This window comes from Dromaius novaehollandiae, chromosome 12, assembly GCF_036370855.1.
Source record: "Dromaius novaehollandiae isolate bDroNov1 chromosome 12, bDroNov1.hap1, whole genome shotgun sequence".
NCBI classification, from domain to species: Eukaryota; Metazoa; Chordata; class Aves; order Casuariiformes; family Dromaiidae; genus Dromaius; species Dromaius novaehollandiae.
In genome coordinates this window covers 17832697-17851125 of record NC_088109.1, presented here as the reverse complement: position 1 = coordinate 17851125, position 18429 = coordinate 17832697, and the positions used below count along the sequence as shown (strand labels likewise).

Sequence of the window (18429 nt, the reverse complement as noted above, 5' to 3'; positions counted from 1 at the left end):
AGTGGAACTGGCAACTACTGCTGAATTTGCTCCCTTCAGATAAGAGTGTGGTAATTTTTAGTGTTTGCAGTAGAACAGAAAGGAAAAATCCAGCTAATGATGTCCTGTGTGCCTTGTCTGATCCCCCTGTTCTTCCATGTTGAGGTGCTTTTACCTCAGAAACTCCTAAGTGTAGTCTCCAGCCTAGTTAAGTAACCCTGTAAAGGGAAATATCTTCTAAGGAACAAGTGTTTTCAAAGCCCACACAAGTTCTGAGAAAAAAGGAAGATTCCTTTTCTCCTATAGTTTACTGAGTGGTTTTTGTTTGTTCTGATTACTTATGTCTGTGAAATTATGAAGAAATACAATCCTGGGAAGTTATGATTACATATGCCTTCCTTCTCATTATCTTTCTGGTGTATTCTGTTTAGATTTCTTGGTGATATCATTCATTTGCTTACAAAAAAGCAACCGGCTTAGTTTTAGAAAATGTTCCTGCATGATATGGGGGTGAGGAGGAAGAAAGACAATAAAAGATCTCACAAAACTGAGATTTACAACGAATGCTGTGGCTTCAGAAAATCATTTGTTTACTTTGAGTAAAACTTCTAAAAGGCAGTGGGATTACTAGCTGCTTTTTGGCCAGAATAAATGTCTAAAAAAACAGATTAATCTCAATGGAAACACTAAGTTAGATAAGATATCATTCGTGTTAAGCTGTGAAAATGTTCTACAAAGTCCCATTTGTAGATGTGAAAAAATAAAGCACACATAATGTAAGTGCTTTAGAAAGAACTAGTCATTTGCAATCAGGATGTAGGATTCAGGTCTGTTTCCCATGACACTACTAGAAGTTCTAGACAGATCTCCCCAACATAACACCAACAGTACAAACTATATTGCTGAGAACATAACAATATTCATACTGGGTCAAACTAATGGGCCATCCAGCCCAGTATCTTGTTTGTAAGAGTAGACAATAGAGGATACCAAGGAGAGTGATAGAAAGCAGCACAAGTTGATTCTTACCTGCTGCTGGCAATCTGTAGACTAGGGGCATCTGGAACCAGAGATCATATCCACATCTTCATGTTATTTCCTCAGTTTAAACTCCTGGGTGTAGATGTCTCAGGATAAGGTAAATACCACCGTATATAAATAAAGAGCAAACTTGTCTCGTTATTATGCATCCGCACACCACCTCTGATGGTGCACATGGGTCCACAGCCGAGGTCCCAGGATGCTACTGCAACAGAATAATTACTGTTCATCATAAATATCCTTGTCAGGAGACTGAAATGGATATGCTTAAAAATTGCTCAGGAAAAAAATGCAGTAATGTCAAAAGCCAAGAGATTTAGTCATGAGGTGACAGTAAAATTTTGGCTCCACTAAAGTCAAAATGAACTTTGCCAGTGGCTGCAGTAAAGTCCAGATTTTTGCCTTGAGCATTTGCCCAGACCAGCTGTTTTACTTGGATGTCCTGAGGTAGTCTCCTGCCTGAAGGGGCTCCAGGGAAAGGTGCTTTTATGAACTCTCACCACCGCAGTCAGATACACAAACTTACACAGAGCTTTGCTGACTTCAAAGATTGTTAGCAAAGCCTCACTCTTGTTACTGAATCCACCTATACTGCTGCAATAGCAAGAGCTGAGTTAGTTCTTCTGTAAGCATCAGTTGCCATGTAGGCTAATGCAGCACATAGATTATTGATAACCACATCCTAGGAAAAAGTGGAGCCCTCCAGAGTATCAACAGCATATGATAAAATCTAAATGAGAGAAGCATAATGAAGCTGGGATTAGCTACACAGAGAAACTTCTCAACGCTTGAGTACTGCCTGCTTGTGTTGTAATATGTTGCACTTCATACTATAACCTTATAATGAGGTTAGTTTATAAATTATTAATAGATACTCTAAGTACCTTACAGATAAGAATAGCATTGGTTACAAGCTCATCAGCAGATAATGTTATATTGCAGTAATAATCAACCTGCTGAACTCTGTAATCACCTATAACAATTGAGACCTATTTGCGAAAATATCTATCAATTCATCATTAAATATTTATAAAAGGAAACTTAATACAAAACTTGACAGTAATGGGCATATAATATAAGATCACTTTTTTAATATTATTTTGTCTTCAGCACTTATGCCTTTGATAGGATAATTTCTGCAAATAGGAAATGTATCAACTAGAACTCAGGTGGGAGGAGAAATTCATTTTTCTTCTGTTGTGCATTGTTTTGAAACAGGAAGCTCAGTTTTTGTGCTGGGCAGAGGAAAGAATGCTTTCATGAAAAAATGGTTTGCTACAGCATAGAACAACCATGCAAGTAAATTGGGTTAGGTAGAAATTATATCCTCTGGAATTCACACCCCCTGCAACAACTATTCCACCGGAATCAAATCACATCCCCTAGTCACAGCTGGAGAGCTGGGTATGTGAGTGGGACAGTGGGCTCCAGTGACAAAGTGACCACTAAGAACTTCAGACCCACCTTGGATCACAGTTTTGCTTGGATAGCTGAGAGGGACTTCAGGTTTTGTGTGCCTAGCGCAGAGATAATAATTGCAGGAAGGTTAAAATTCCACAGTCTTGAAATTTGTGGCCTTCTAAGTTCTCTCAAGTCTGGAACTCAAAAATAATACTTTTGAGAAAGCAGGACATAAGCTATAATAATTACAATGCCACAATGGGAAACTGATTGTCGTCATTTCACACATGTTGAAAATGATTTTTTAAAATCCAGCAAAAAAAAAAAAAAAGAGAATAAAGAAAATCTGGAATTCTTTCATTTGAAAGTTGGTTGCCATTCAGTTCAGGAAAACTACAGATGTCCCCATGCTGTGGAGGTGCCACTCTGAAGAGGTTATAGATTTAATGCCACTACTTTCCAAAGCCAATGAGGAGGGGCAGATTATATAGCTTTACAGTTGATCTGTGAGAAGCTGAACTGCATGGGTGCTAGCTACACTGCACTGTGGCTGTATGGCTGTAGCCTACCATTAGCAGAATAACTGTAGGACTTTCTTCATACTGCTTTGCAAAAGTACCTTGCATCCTTTACCATCAACTGAGGTCAACAAAACAATGTACAGGAAACATTTAAGTTAATAAATTAGCTTATCTTTTGATATTATAACAGTAGATAAAATACACACACACACACTCACAAAACACCCCCCCCACACACACACACCAAGAGCTAGCATTTTTCATTCATTGTACTGGGAATAACGTGCAACAATAGGATTATGATGACTGAAAATGTACCATATTGAAATAAAATCTGTTTAAAAGGCAGGAACAATGTCATCATCAGGTAGTTTTCTTGCAAGGTGGAAAATGGCTTTAATAACTTTATTGTTGGAACTGGTCTAAAAAATGTAAAGGCTTCCTCCCTCCCCATGCCTCCAGTACAAGGTTGATTGTGTTAAAAGCAAGCTCTCTTGGTCTAGAGGGCTCTTTCGGTATTATCAGCCTATGAAAAACAAGGGCTATGGCATGCAGTTGAAAATCAGCAATGCAAAAGGTTGAAATCCCATTCAGACATGGATGTATTTCAGAGTAAGGAACCAAACAGTAATATTCATTTATGAAAAGTTAATGCATCATGCTGCCCAGGAAGGCTGCTGAGAGGTGGCACAGGAAAATCAATAAATACTGAAGTCTAAAAGTGCAGGCAGAATGTGGAATAAGAGCTCTAAAGGCAAGGAATCCAATTGCCAGAGTTAATATTACCTTTTTGGAACATGCTTTTTGGTCTTACTGAGTAGGAAATAACATAGGGACTTTGGTCTCTATTTTGGAAAGGCACCACTGTATAGTCTAAGGAAAAAAAGAGGGTGAGAGATGATTCATGTAGAAAATTTGGGCAGGGATGGCTATGCGCTCAGGAAGAACTCAGACTGCTCAGAGCTGTTCATTGCTGAGGCTGTGATTAAGTGTTCATTAACATCAGCTATCTGGGTGCTAGGTTATCACACAGTAGCTCTGGCCTGGGCTTGAGCAAATGATTGCTCTGCAGTCAAAACAGTCAAAGCACCTGAAATGGTGTTTGTGCTGAATTTACACCAGTTGTGAGAGAATAGATTTACCTGGTCTGGTATAATGTCTGTGGGGATACAGTTTCCCCAGTTTTCCAACAAACTGGAAACCAGCAGGGAGCCTTTGAACTGAGTCAGCATTCTGTGGCATGTATCTGTGATATCTGAGATCATTCGCAGAATTAACTTTACCATATCGTGGAATATGGTCTTCATCCCAGTTACATGCAGAGGCATGAGCATAAAAATGGGGATCACCTGAAAGAAATAAGGAGCATAGAAAGGGGGTGGAAGGGGAAGGGGGCTAACATCCCTTATTTGTGAACCTCAGTGTAATTTGAACAAATTTATGCCATTTTTATTAAATGACCATGATCTTTTAAATGGCTTGTCCTTTTGGAGATCCCTTTTTGTCATCCCTTTTACACGACAAACTCCAGCTTAGTATATTCCTGTGGATACCAACACAACAATGTGCTTCAGAAGCCATTAAAGCTGATGAATCAGTGAACAGTTGCTGATGATACTTGCTGGGGACTGGAAGGTGCAGAGCCCTTGGTGATCAGGCACCCATAACTCAAACTGGTGAACTGGAGGATATTTCTGGCAGGTAGAGAACACTGTTGCGGCAGGGCTCTGCTCATCTGACCAGGTTAGCTTGAATCAGCTATTCTTCCTAATACACTCGTAAATGTTCTCCCAGCGTACTGGGAGAATGTTAGGAAGATATAATGGTATGACATAAGAGCTGACTGTGGCAATCTGCTATTGTGGATTTGTTATGATACAAGACAGATGCAAGACATTTTTTAATACGTGTATAAATTGTGAACACAGCAAGATAAACAAATGCTGTAAAACTATACCACTATCCTACATGAAACCAATTAGGTATGTTACTGGTGTTTCTCACACTCTCCAAATGCAGTACATTATACAGCAGACTGCTTCAAGACATGCAGCCTTGTCACATGTACACCAGATGAATAAAATCCTGCCTATGGCAAACTCGTTTGTGATGACTATATAAACCAGCAAACTCCATAAAAAGAAAAACTGAGAAGAATTCAAGCTTTTGTCACATAGTGCCGTTATCAATGAACACACTCATCCTGGCTTCATAGTACAAGAGCCTACTGCTACAGATTTCAGACACTACATCATTGGTAGGACATCAGTAGCATTTTCAAAGTACTTACAAAATCTATAGCCTGATAGTATACAATCCACTTCCATCCTTTTTTATTCCCCCTCCCCCCCCCCAAAAAAAAAAGGAGAACGAAGATTTACTTATAGCCAATTTCACAGGACCCAATCACTTTACAGGTCACAAGGAGACTTTCAGGCAAAGGCACAACGTATGTCTACCAGGCTCAAAATAAAAGCTTATCTAGAAAATCGGATTTAAGTAGTCAGGAAGCTTATTTAAAGCACTAAAATTCAGAAAGCAGAGACTTCCATAACCTAAGCTACCGAAATTTTATGTTTTTTCAGATTTTTTGTTCCCCCCACTAATGGTATTTTTCAGTTTGAAGGCTAATATTAAGCAAAAGCAAGGACATTTCTTCTGTGAGTTACAAATTGTGCTAGCCTTTTCCATCACTAGCTAAGTGAAGTGTTAGATGGAGTAAAAATAGCTTAACCCTTTTCTTCCATGTCACCCATTTTCATACAGCTTGCTATATTACAGCTACAATAGCCAGCAGCTTGTTTTGGTCACAGCTGTACCCCTGGCATCTTCACACACACGATGTTCTGTGGCAAGCTGAGGGTCTCTACAGCCAGCACAAATGGCCATTCACAACGTCCTGTGTTAAAACATCTGCATAGAGTCAGGGTGTTGTTCCGAGGATTAGTCTCAGAGGTCATCCAACAGTTCTGAGCCCAAACTCACAAAGCTAATGGTTTATTGTTTTTCTATAGTTTTCTATTCTTGGTCACCTGCTGATGAAACCTGATAAGCACCTTGTTACAGAAAATTGCTCATTTCTCTAACACATGCAGGACTCTCTCGTTCCCTCCCTCTTGTGCACTGACTAGGAACCTCTCTGCAGAGAGAAAATAGCCAGGCTTTCTTCAAGAGATCATTATTTTTGTCCTGCACTAAAGATCTCATTTTATCTTGCAGTCAAGCTTGTCAACTCTCCCCTTGCTTTTCCTTCTCAGCAAGGAACTGAAGAGGATTACTGTCCTTCCCTCTTGCAGAGGAAAACTGCATGCTGCATCTCAGAACTCTGGTGACGAACTACAGAACTTGCTATGCCATATGCCAAATGCATATTATTTGAAATAGGGTTTGGGGTTTTTTTCCTCCTTAAATGTCATTCTACCAAATTTGTGGTGATTGTCACCAGTATTTCCTGTCTATGAGTCTGTTTTAAGGAAGCTCTTCAACGAAAGGATGCCAGCACACTGTAGCATCATAAGTGACTGTGTGGTCCAACAGGAGGGATGAAATGGGGCTCATTTTGCCAGTATTACCTCTTTATAGTACCATAACGCCTGTGAAGAGGAGGAACCCTGCAAGGGGAGGCCAGGGAAGCCCAAATGCACCACAGAGAAGCAGAACAAAAGAATTTAACCAGAATATGATAAAGAAACCAGTCATTCTGCAGAGAGAGGCAACATATACCCAGGTTCATTCTAAGTGCTATTGGCATGCTGATTTCCTACTCAATCAGACTATCAATTCTTCATCTGTGTCCCATGGCCTGCCAATTGCCCACTGAGGCATTAGTGTAAGTCAGTAGAAAATGGACTGGTCAGATGTGGCTGGCTCTTCTTGGATTTTACTGACACCGCTATTTAAAAAACAGCTAATGTATATGAAATACATCCCTTCTATTATTTCCACCTAAGCAGTTGCTGAAGCTGTCACAAGCATGCTCCATAACAGCACATGGAGATGGGGCAGGAAGGGATGGTGGGTCTGTGTGATCCACAGGTGAGAAGCCACAGTTTCTCTATTATGACAGGAAAATATTTTTCAAGAGCGTATACTAGATTTCTTACAGTGTTTGGATTTTATTGGGGTGGGGTTCTCTCTGTTGCCTTAGTGACTCGCTTCCCCAGGTTTGGCTTGTGATGGCCAGTGTGACACCAGCTAGCATGACTGCACATTGCCTTCCATATGTGCATGGTACCTACAACCAGAGTGGCAGTGCATTTGCTGTAACAGTACCAAAAGTAGCCATCACATGCCTTAAATCCATCCTAGGCCAGATTTACACACAGGAAAAACTTTAAGTTCTTCTACTTACTCCTGGATGCTGATGTCATCCCCTGATGGACCCAGAGAAAGCTGGGACCCACAGAGCCTAAACTGTGCAGAAAACATCTGTACTACATAGGAGCCTGTGCAATCACAGCCTGATGGCCCATATCCATCAGCTGGGGCATCATTTTAGATCATAAAAACAGCAGAAAAGAGCAGCTGGAGGGTTATGCCATTTTCCCTTCCATCAAGCCTTGGGCTTCCAGCCAATAATGATGTCCTTCTAAGACAAAACACACATACCTTCCAGTTTTTTTCTGATGTTGACTCAAAAACCCTCTCTTTCAACAGCTCCTTTGATATATGAACAAAGTGTTTATGACTAGATATTATGCAAGGATGTCCAGAGTATGGGACATGAGACCAACAGGATTAGAATCAGATGTGACAGAAGTACAAGCCATAGAGGAGGCTCAGAGAGATAGCTCATAGACGGAGAGACAGTGAAATACTGGAAACCACTCCCCTAAGAGACCTAGCACTGAAATGCAGAAGCTTTTCAAAATGCAAAAACATAAAACACCTGCAAAGCAGGCATCAAGTCCTAAGAAGGATTCCAAGACATAAGATAACTTTAGAGAAGAAAAGCAAGCCCAGCGACTGTCAGATTAATTGAACTCAGTGTCAGGAAAGATTGCTTTATGAAATGCTGCTTCTTAAAGCATCACAAAGTCAGAAAGACATCAAAAACATCATTGATTGGCAGCACAGGGGAAACAGAAACCACAAGTCATCAATAAGGCAACTGCCAGCAGGTGGTGGTGACACATCAGCGCATGAAGCCCTGCATGGAGCTTGGAGTGGCTAAGTAATGGGACGGGGACCACACCATGGATCAGAATTATTTTTGTGTTGCAAAAGGTCTCGGAAGTACACCTTCTGGCATTTGAATCCATTTAATAAAAATGCCTCTATTATTTGTGCCTGCTTAACATTACTGCTAGCAGCCTCTGGAAGCTTTAAAAGCTGAACTCATTAGCTATTTATTACAGAAGAAGCTGGGATCTCCTGATACCAACAATTAATTCAGGTATATTGTTAGTAGTGGGAAGTGCTGGTAAATCATATCTGTGTTGCCAAAGTATTAATGAACTACTTACTGTGTGTTTCCAATGGATGTGAGTCTCATCAGCCAGGCATCACAGCACAAGTGCAGAATTCATGAGCTTTCCCAAAGCTTTGCCTTTTCTTCTGTCCTCTACGCTTTTCAGGCACTTTCTGGACAACCCTTATTTAAGCAGCTCTTTTCCCATGCTGTATTCATGCTGTTGTTGCGAAGACTCACGTACCCACCTACCTGTGTGTGCGGGAGCTGCCAGCTTCTCCGTGGAGGCCAGGCACCCACGATGGGAGCGAGGAGCCTTCCCGCATGCCCATGGCCCCTGGCCTGGGCTGCAGTGCGGCTGCCAGCCCCGTGTGAGCAGGAGTCAGCAGCCGTTTCTCTTCATGTAGTCCTTGTCCTGCCCTGTTGGGTGGCCCAGGCAGCCTGAGCCTGGACTGAAAGCTGCGCAGAGGGAGCTGAGCTTTTGCTGCTGCAGCATCCTCCACCGCAGGCCCCATGGCGGGGAGGCAGCTCCCTGCCCTCCCCACACCCTTCCCACTCGGCTGGGCCGGTGGAGCCTGCCTGGGGGGTGCGTTTGGGCAGCTATTTGGATATACTGTCACACCACAACACGAGGCAGCACCTTCAGTATACGTCAGGGGATTTGCAGGCGTCAGCCGGCCACGCTGCTTAGCGCTGCGGCATCGCACAAATCACGTTCCCTGCCTACGCTTGATGTCGTAGGCTCCCGCTATCCCCCAGTCAAGCAAAACGTGGACCTCAGAGGTGAGAATGCAGCAACACACACAAAAAAGCAGAGTTATTTGTACTGACCTGATTTTAACCAACTATTTTATATCGACAAGCAATTTCAGTCACCGGTGTGATTTCTTCGTGTGCAGGGTGGTGACCTGAACACTGCTGGGGTACTGCACTGGCAGCTGCCTGCTAGGCTGGTTTTGAAGGCACCGTGAGCCTAGACGGGCTGCAATGCCCACGCTGGAGGCAGATGCACCTCAATGCATTAGTGCTGGTGGCGGATCTAAGTAAGAATATATCCGCAAACCCAAGTGGTTTTCCCACAAGAACAACAACAAGAAGGGAACACATGCAATCACCACAGGATCAACACAGAAGGCAATATGTGGAGCCATTAAGTTTCTGTTGCAAAACACCGAGCATCGATTGCATAATGCGCGCACACGCTTCGATGACAGCTCTTGGCTAGGATGCAGCTAGGTACGACTTCGAAATGTGCTCCCTGGGGGAGACTGGCTGCCGTGTCTCGAGATTCGGAACATCTGTCCCTGCCTGCCTGGCTGAGACGGAGATGAGCGCTTCTGCCTTCTCTACCACAGCCCCAGGGTTAGTTGAACAGTGAGTAGATGCAGGTTATGGCAAATAACCAGGTGACAGGGGCTTGGTGAAAGGCCCTGCTCCTCCAGACAGACATCCTGGTGATAAACCAGGATTTGATCTCAGGAACATCACTCCTAACGGAGCAGGGAACAGAGCTCAGGCTCTGAGGTCCCATTCTGTACGGAGACAACCGTCCTTCCCACAGGGATTTTGACAGGGTCACAAGGACGTGGGGGGACCAGTTGTGGTGAGGAAACGGGGTTAACTGGAAGCTTCCCAATAGCTCGAGACAAGGAGAAAGGAATGGTGCTCTGCACTGTCAAGTGACTGACAGTCCCCAGATGAGGTTTGCTTGGAAATTTGAGATCTAATTAAAGCAGGACTTGGATCTCATCCTTCTTCCTGCACGCCTGGGACAATGAAATACCGACGTGTGCATCTGTTCTGTATGTGTATTTGAGGCAAATAAGAAGGAGGTCTGTAAATACATCAAAAACCATACTTTATTTTATGTATAGCAATACAATTTACATATTAAATAACACTATAATAGAATGATTTGATATAGTTTTAAACATAACAAAAAGAAGATTCAAGTTACAAAAAAACCCCAAACAAAAAAGAAAAACAGAACAAAACAAACAAACAAAAATCTCCCTCAAAATACTCCCTCCCACCCGGTCCCAAAACCAAACACCACATTTTTTTTTTTTCCAAATGGATCGATGAGACAAACGTATCCAGTGACTGGCTAAGTCTAATTCCTATTGCACACACTGACAATGGAATCCAAAGAAAATCCAACTTTCACAATCACTGCCCCAAAGAAATGACATGTGTGGGAATCTTTCTGGAGTGTGATGATGGTGTCTCACTACCTTGATGCACAGAAGGTATGTAGTCACGTAGCCACCACAGAACTAGGAAGGAGGTGAAACTAGAAAAAAATTAGCTTTATATGAAAATATAAAATTCTATGATTATATACCATAGATACAAAGTTCCCAGAAGATGCTTATCCAAGCAACAAAATATTTACAGTTTTAATGATTTTGCTATTTAAAAATGAGGGAAAAGAAAATATGAGTACACATGAACGCTTAGGTATTTAGAAACAATGGCTGCTTGCTAGTTTCAAATGCTCTAACAAAACAAAAAAAGTCACTACCCCAAATGTTGGAGAGTTGTGACATTGTATAAAATTGACTATCTCCTCTTTTGGAGACGTTTATTCTTAAAACTCAAGACATTTTTCTTGAAATTAATTATCCTCTGTAGAAAATGCTTCCCTTTGCAAATAGTTAACAAAAACACTAAAAACAGTTTAACAGCTAGGACAAAGTAGAGGCCAAATCTCTTCATTACAGTTCCTTCTCCTCCTCTATTTTTGCATGCCTTCTCCTTTGATAAGCCAAGCCAATGTAGCTCACATTGTTAGACTGGCAACAAAGAGAAGAAGAGCAAAGGGGTAACAGTAACAGTTGAATTACAGCTCTTAAAAAAAAAAAAAACAGAAAAAAAAGCAGAAAAGCAATGCAGTGGCTTAACAAATAGGCATTTTCCCTTCATATAAAAATTCACTGGCACCATTTGACATAGACTTCAGAACACAGGATTTGATGTCAAAAGGCATGAATTGGAGAAAGACTGCTAAATCTTTAAGACAACTACATTTTAATTTTTTTTAAGTTGTTTCTGTTTTGCTGAGAATTAGTAATATGTATCTTTGGTAGAATTGGTATCTATATTTTAGCTTTTAAATAAAATATATCAGCTTAAAAAAAAGACTAATAAGAAGGCAGTTGTGCTGTGTCATAAAGATTATTCGCCTAATGTTTGGGTATGTGGCTCTGGGTTCAAACAATTCAAGCAGTCAGAAATCGGAAAAACAAGTGAAAAGCTGCAGCTCCTGTAAATGACTCCACTAACCTAGAACAGACCACGGCACAGAAACAGTCACACACAGCAAGTAGTTTAAGGATTTGGGGTTTTTTTTCTGTTCATAAATTCATATTTGGAAGCAGACACTGTGAAATACTAAGGACAAACGCTGCTTTAAATGAAAGTTATTCAGACCTTGGCCCAGCAAAGGGACCAGCCCGCCTAGCCTGCACGTCCGAGCAGTCCTGCTGGCTCCCCCAGACCCTCCTGCCTACCTCAGGTTACTCTCATACAGGAGTGGTTGTAGGACTAGGGCATTTGGCTGCCAACGTCACCAATTTAGACATTAAGACACTTCAACTTCTCCAACATTCCCGCTTGGAAAGCTTGGTTATAATTTTTGGCTCAACTCCGAGAAGTCTCGTGTGTCTTTCACACGGTCTGCTGGTGGAGTACACAAGCAGGGCATGGCCAAACACTACTTTCTAAATGTAGACACACGCACGCACACTTAAATCCATCATTTCCTTATTCCTCAGGGCTGGGGCTGAGCCTCACAGTTTACAGCAGTGGACCATACTTAGGGTCTCCTAATTTGCAGGCCTGCACGTTGCTTGAGAACTTCTGATGCTTGAAAGCCATCCCGACCGCGTGGTGAGCAGTGGCTGCAATGTGTGAGGTTAGCGTGGCAAAAGCAGGGAAGTGCCAGTTTGCCGTGATGAACGCGTGTGGGACTTGACTTTGGCTCGACAGCCACGCGAGAGCATCCCAGCAGAGCTCTGCGAGCGCCGATCTCAACACCCGTTCAGTCCTTCTGACAGGCTCATTCAGCCCTGGGGAAGAGGTGCAAAGCCATGTAAAGGAAGCAGAACGCCAGCTGCTTACATCAGGATAGATCTGGCTCTTACGCACTCTTAATCCTGACTTTCACAAGCGATCTCTAGCTTCATCCCCTTCAACCGTAATGCGTCACTACCATCTATCGGCTATCTGACTTCACACTCGGCTTGATCCCCTTTAAGAAAAAATCCATGGAGAAGTCATAGAACATCAGTGTAAGTTATTTCCCCATGAATCAAGCCCCGAGCAAGCGTTTCAGGTGTGGGAAAACGCCAATGCAAATGCATGGATTTCCAAAGCATCTACCAAAGGTCAGCCCCATGGCATGCTGTCATTGATTTTTAAAACCTGTGAGAAGACAAGGAATTAAACCAAGGCTAGTCAGGCAGTGTGTCATGAGGCACAGGTATCTTCCATCAAGCCACTGAAATGAAAAACTATGACTTCTTTCCTTCTCCCTGCATCTCCCCAGGAACTTCACTTCTCCAGACCGAACTGATCAAATCCAGCAGAATCCCTCTGTGCTACGCGCTGGCACTGCCCAGGCTGGGATCGCTCTAGCCATGGGGCACCGGCGCCTGGGCACCGGTGCACAGCGGCCAGCAGACCCACTGCCAAACCTTCGGGCCCTCGCAGACCGTGGTTCTTGGAAACTTAACTGCTTCTGGGGTGTCATGACTGGGCAGCTGGTCTGACCTCCTACCTCGCACTACGCTGGCTCGCTCCTCGGTGCTGGGGCGTCCCAAGGCAAAGGGGCTGCAAGCTACAAAGCATTCTTTCGAAGCATTTTGCACATTTTTTATTCAGACTAGCTGGCGCTGGGCATGGGATTTCCTTACAGAAACCACGGCTGTATTACACTGTTCAGCATTAGCAGTTATTTGGATCACTTGTATCAAGGGATTAAACGAACTGGTAAGTAAAAGGTAACCACGAACTCTTAAATACTTTAGGAAGCCTTTCCCTCGTTAAAAATAAAAGACCAGATATCAGCACATACCAGTTTGCATAGCTCCACCGCTCTCGACGAGGCCGTTTCAGCTCGTACCTCGTGAGGCTCTGGCCCCAAACACCTGCTCCGGGGAATGTCAAACCGCTCCCTTGCAGCTTTCCTCCGTGCGCAAACGCACACGATTCCCTCCGCTCGGCTAAGCTTCCTCCCTGCCCTCCCCTCCCAAAAAAGAAGTGGGTTTTGCCTTGCCAAATGTCTCCATTTCAGAAAGACTGGACAGGCAGCAGAAATTAACAGTTTTACATTTAAATGAAAAATATGCTGTAGCATTTGGACAAGTTTTGAAAAATTACAATGCATGTTTTGTGCAGCTGCAATCGAAAAGAAAAGAAAATAATGCCATATATAAAGGATAGTGCCTTTAACTGTATACCGAACATCAGAATGGTTGAAATAACACATTTCCTTTTCAAGGCAGATTCAATAACCTCTCCCTATTCAGCAGAGCTATGAAGGACACAGTTAGCTTTAACTCGCAGGAGAGTTAAGTATGTGCTTACTTCTTCTGTTAAATAGGGATGGACCTTCGTTGAATTGCGACCAAATACAAAGGAAAAAGGGAGCCAATGAGGATGTATACTTAAATGCTCCAAACAATAACTGAATTATTTAGATAATCTGGGGAAAACCATATCATTGGTGTGGGAGGGAAAACAGAATAAATAGGCTTGTGCTAAACGATTAGTTTGGCAAAAAAAAGAGGGAGAATGTAACTTTATAGGTAGTTTTTTTATTAGTTTGCTTCACCAGTAAATATGGATCAGTACTTTATGTTTTAGCACTAAAGTATGAAAATTACACACCTGTAAAAATGGCATCTAACAGTTATGAAATTAAGAAACGCCTGTCATCATGTAACATACCATTAGGTGTGAGGTCATGTTCAAGAAATAGTAAGGAAATTAATGTGTTTAAAATATTGAATAGCTTAGTAATGTAAAATATTGCTACCTTCAATATATCTGAAAACAGGTCTGATTTTGGATTGTAGTAGATTTCTCACTGTATTGGCTCTGACGAAAATAAAAACAAAGCACTTTCTTCTGCTTACAGACTAAAATTGACATTTTTCCTGAATAACTGGGGAAACTTTGGAGCTGTAAATTCGAAACCTGTAAATGTGTCCCACATACGAATTGCATCTAATTTATATTTATATTGTATGTTATTTATATATTCTATGTGAAGCAAGTCTTAGGCCTGTGAGTGTACAAAACAGTAATTTGAAACAATACAGAAACAATTGTTTCAGCTCCACAAGGCTGTTACATCTTCATTGTAGCTAAAAATCACCTGCCACATTTTGTCAAGAAAGGATGAACTTTGCTCATCCACTCCACTGGAATACAGAATACAGTTACCAAAACTGTGACGTGATCATTAAAATAATAAATATGGTATGAAGGGGTACAGTATCTGTCATGGAAAGAATCCACCTGGCCTAGCATTTGAGATCTAAGATTTGAGGGTCACTGTAGTTAGCAAAACTTCACTGCATTTAAACGAAACAAAAAAGCGGATGTTTGTTGTCATGGAATGTCACATCAGGGCTTGTTTTGTATTAGAATATTATAGGCAGTAACACTGATCATATAGTGCAAACTAGATAAAATTGCGTTTCACTGTGTGAAATAAACAGAGGTGCAAATGCTCAGTAGGATACCATTAAGACATAAAATGGCAAAAAATAAATATCAAAACTTTTATCAGTGTAAAAAAGTAATTGGGTTATTGTATAACCTAGAGTCTGGCAAAAAAGGCCTCAAAAAAGTTCGCTCAGTCTTCAGAAGTTCTACAAATTAAGTGCCTTTCCAGGTTTCCAATTAGACAAGAGACTCCATGCTTTCCGCGGGATCCGACTCATCACTGGCCATCACAGCACCGTTTTTGTCCAGTGTCATGGGACCATTTCCATTTTCCTTAGTGCTGACCAAGCTTAGCATTGCCTTATAAAGAAACTGGTACTGTTCCTGCAAAAGAAAGGACAGATCATTGCAAACCTTTCAGGATATGTGAGTGAGCAGCACTTAAATTTGGCATTCCCAGGCTAGGTCACGGATACTTGTAGAAAGAAAAAAAACATTTCATACAAAATGTTCCAGGATGTTAGTATCAACAGCACCAAAGCAGCCATCTGACATGGTAGAGAAATACAGTAATGGAGAATACTCAGAAACACATGCTTCACAGTCAAGATGCCAAGTCTTCATATTGCTCACAGAATATTTACTTTCCTCCTGTTGCTTTCCCCATGCGGACACCACTGATGTCAGTAAATTACAGCATCTAGATAAATTACACTCTCCCCGTTTCCTGAGGGCATAGCAAATAGAAGTTGCTTCTCCATGGAGGCACGAAGATGTAACAGAATACGAAGCATCGTTCTTTTTCATTTTGTAGAGAATAAAATGCGTCATTACTACAAGCATACATAGAGCGAGGAAGAATATTTAGAGAGTAATTACCTACATTAATCTAGTTTAACATTGTCACCCCAAACCTCCAGTTTTCGGTAGATTATTTTATTCCTGATCCACTGCCCACTGAAGAGAAAAGAAGTCTTTCCACTGACATTATAAGGATACTGCAGAAGGGCCCAAAGTGCACCTTGTATGCAACACAAGAAACCAAACGGCATGTTGCAATAAACCTAAAAAGTCACTATGCTAGCCTTCCAGCAAGAATAGCATACTTCCAGTGCCACTATGTCCCTCTCTATTCCATTATCGAGTTGATTTTAAATAGTAATGTATGCTATATGTACAATCATTTTATATAATGAAATCAGTGTGCCAGTACCTTTATCGCTTTTGCACATATAGGTTCTGAATACGTAAATATGCTAAATCAGGTGCTAGCTTAAATCCTAAGAGGAGGGATGAGGACAGCACAAGGAGCCATTTACAGCTTCTTAAATCCAAGGCTTTGTCTAGAGATGATTATAAATAGCATCGGCAGGTCGAGAAAGAGGGAAGGGGCAGGTCCCCTTTCTGCCCCTGGCCCATACTGTGCCCTCAGCCTGCTTGGACATTTTCTAGGAGAATGGAAGTGGGGTCAAAACTGTACTAGAGACGGGACTAATGCTGAAACAACACAGATGAGTGCAGGATGGTATCCGAGCCCTGGCTTGTCCCCTAGTGCAGGCAGTGCAACGCACACAGGGGAAAAGGTGCTGCTCTCTGCACACAGAGGCTCCTGTTGAAGCATTACTTCCCCCTTCAGCTCTACCTGCACTGCTTGAGACCAAAATAAGCCAGGTTCAAATAGCAGATCTTAACTTACATGACTGGCAGGGAGATGGTGACAAGCTGAAAGGCCCAGGCTGTCCACACAAAGGCCTAACTGTATGAGAAATAAGCTTAACTGCACATCAGAGACTGTGGGGGTTTGAGGTGTATAAATATGACAACAATACAAAAAAAAGCCCAAATGCAACTTCTGCTTCATAACAGAAGCAATAAGGCTTCATAACGTACACAAAGCTGTATGTGTTTTTAGTTCATGCTTTTTGTCTCAGACAAAAACATTGCAAACTACCAATTTATATTCCATTTAAAGACTTACAATGTCTGTAAATACTCCAGGCCGCATAAGATTTATCATCTTTGCCACCTGGAAAACATCAACAGCATTTTCATTCTCCAGCTGCTGGGACAGAGTGGTAAGGGCACACAGCGTTCCTGCCGACACAGCTCCATACCTGCAAAACCAGACCACAGTGATAAGGTACTCACAAACAAACCAGGGTACCTTGACACACAGCCATGAAAACGTCAATATAGTCTTATTTGATTACTGCAGCTCATCTTTATATCTATTAAAAGCTCTGTTTTATGCTAGCTAAGTTTTAGTCATTTTAATTTAAAAAAGAAATTTGGTGGTATACGAGTCACCTCAGGATATCTGCAGTTTTCAATAGAAAGAACTGGAGCAGCAAAATAACGCGAGCCATTTAAAAATACCCAGCTTGGAGAGTACGCTCCTGGAGTCAGGTTTCACATGTACTGAAAGCATCTGCGTTATAGCTGAGCGTATTTTACAATTCATTAGTGGGAGCTCAAGCAAAGCACAAACTATTACAAAGAAATGAGACTTTGCCTCTTCCTCCACGTCTGACAATTATATAAAACTGACACAGACATGAGCTGCTCATGAGTAAATGGGACGCATCTCAAAGTCTTCCTTAGGTCTGATTCATGGGCAAAATGCAACGTTCCTGAGTCGGGTACCCAAGAGACATTACAGATTCTGATAAGTTGAGCCATGCTGTCATTTAATAAGAACCTGAGCAATGGTTATTTGTCACGAGAATGACGCACATGTCCTTGAGATAGTGGTCAGACAAAAATCTTGCTGCAGCTAAATCCAGAACCCTGTGGGTATGCTTGAATCACAAGTGCAGCTGTGGGGCACCTGATAAAAGATCCCAAGCAACAGGGGCTCATAACTGCTTCTGAGAAGCCACGGTTATACTGTTCTCCTGGTCCTCAGGACACTGAACTCTTGTCCTGGCTTTGCTATGGCTCTGCTCTGTGACCTGGAGCAGGACTGCATCTAAATGTCCCCATCCATGGAAGGGGCATTGGTGCCGACTTGCTTTCTAAACTGGAGAACTGGGCATGAAAACTTAAATGATCAGCGAGTACTGCAATGCCATCTGGTATAATAAGGTTACCACTAGTATTTTTACAAGATTTCTGTGGAAATCAAGACATAGGCTGCCTTGATTTCATACGATTTTTGCAAACTCAGTTTGCCTAGAAATGGGAAACAGAAATCCGATCACAATGGATCACTGTTCTTCTACCTGATGGAAAGTCCAAGAAGAAGAGGCAGAGCTCTTGCAGAGCTACACACACATCATCTGATATGGACAACGCGGGCTCTGCCTGATGCGTGTGGCCTGATGGGGGACATCTAAATGCCACTGAGGGCCTAATGCCCTGTTTTTTACTGAGGCTGCTTGCCTCCACCTCCCAACCATCTGA

At 42.1% G+C, this 18429-nt stretch overlaps 1 protein-coding gene across 1 annotated transcript in view; it reads right to left on the bottom strand.

Annotated features, from left to right (window-relative positions):
- Positions 1–10193: 10193 nt before the first annotated feature.
- The window catches only part of PTPRG (protein tyrosine phosphatase receptor type G), a 410439-nt gene continuing 402203 nt past the window's right edge, over positions 10194–18429 (bottom strand). Inside the window, exons 29-30 of the mRNA XM_064519114.1 lie at positions 17006–17141; positions 10194–15411 (exon numbers count right to left, since the gene is read on the bottom strand). Coding sequence (XP_064375184.1) covers positions 15265–15411; positions 17006–17141 — 283 coding nt within the window. The 3' untranslated portion in view covers positions 10194–15264. The remainder of the gene's footprint in view (positions 15412–17005; positions 17142–18429) is intronic.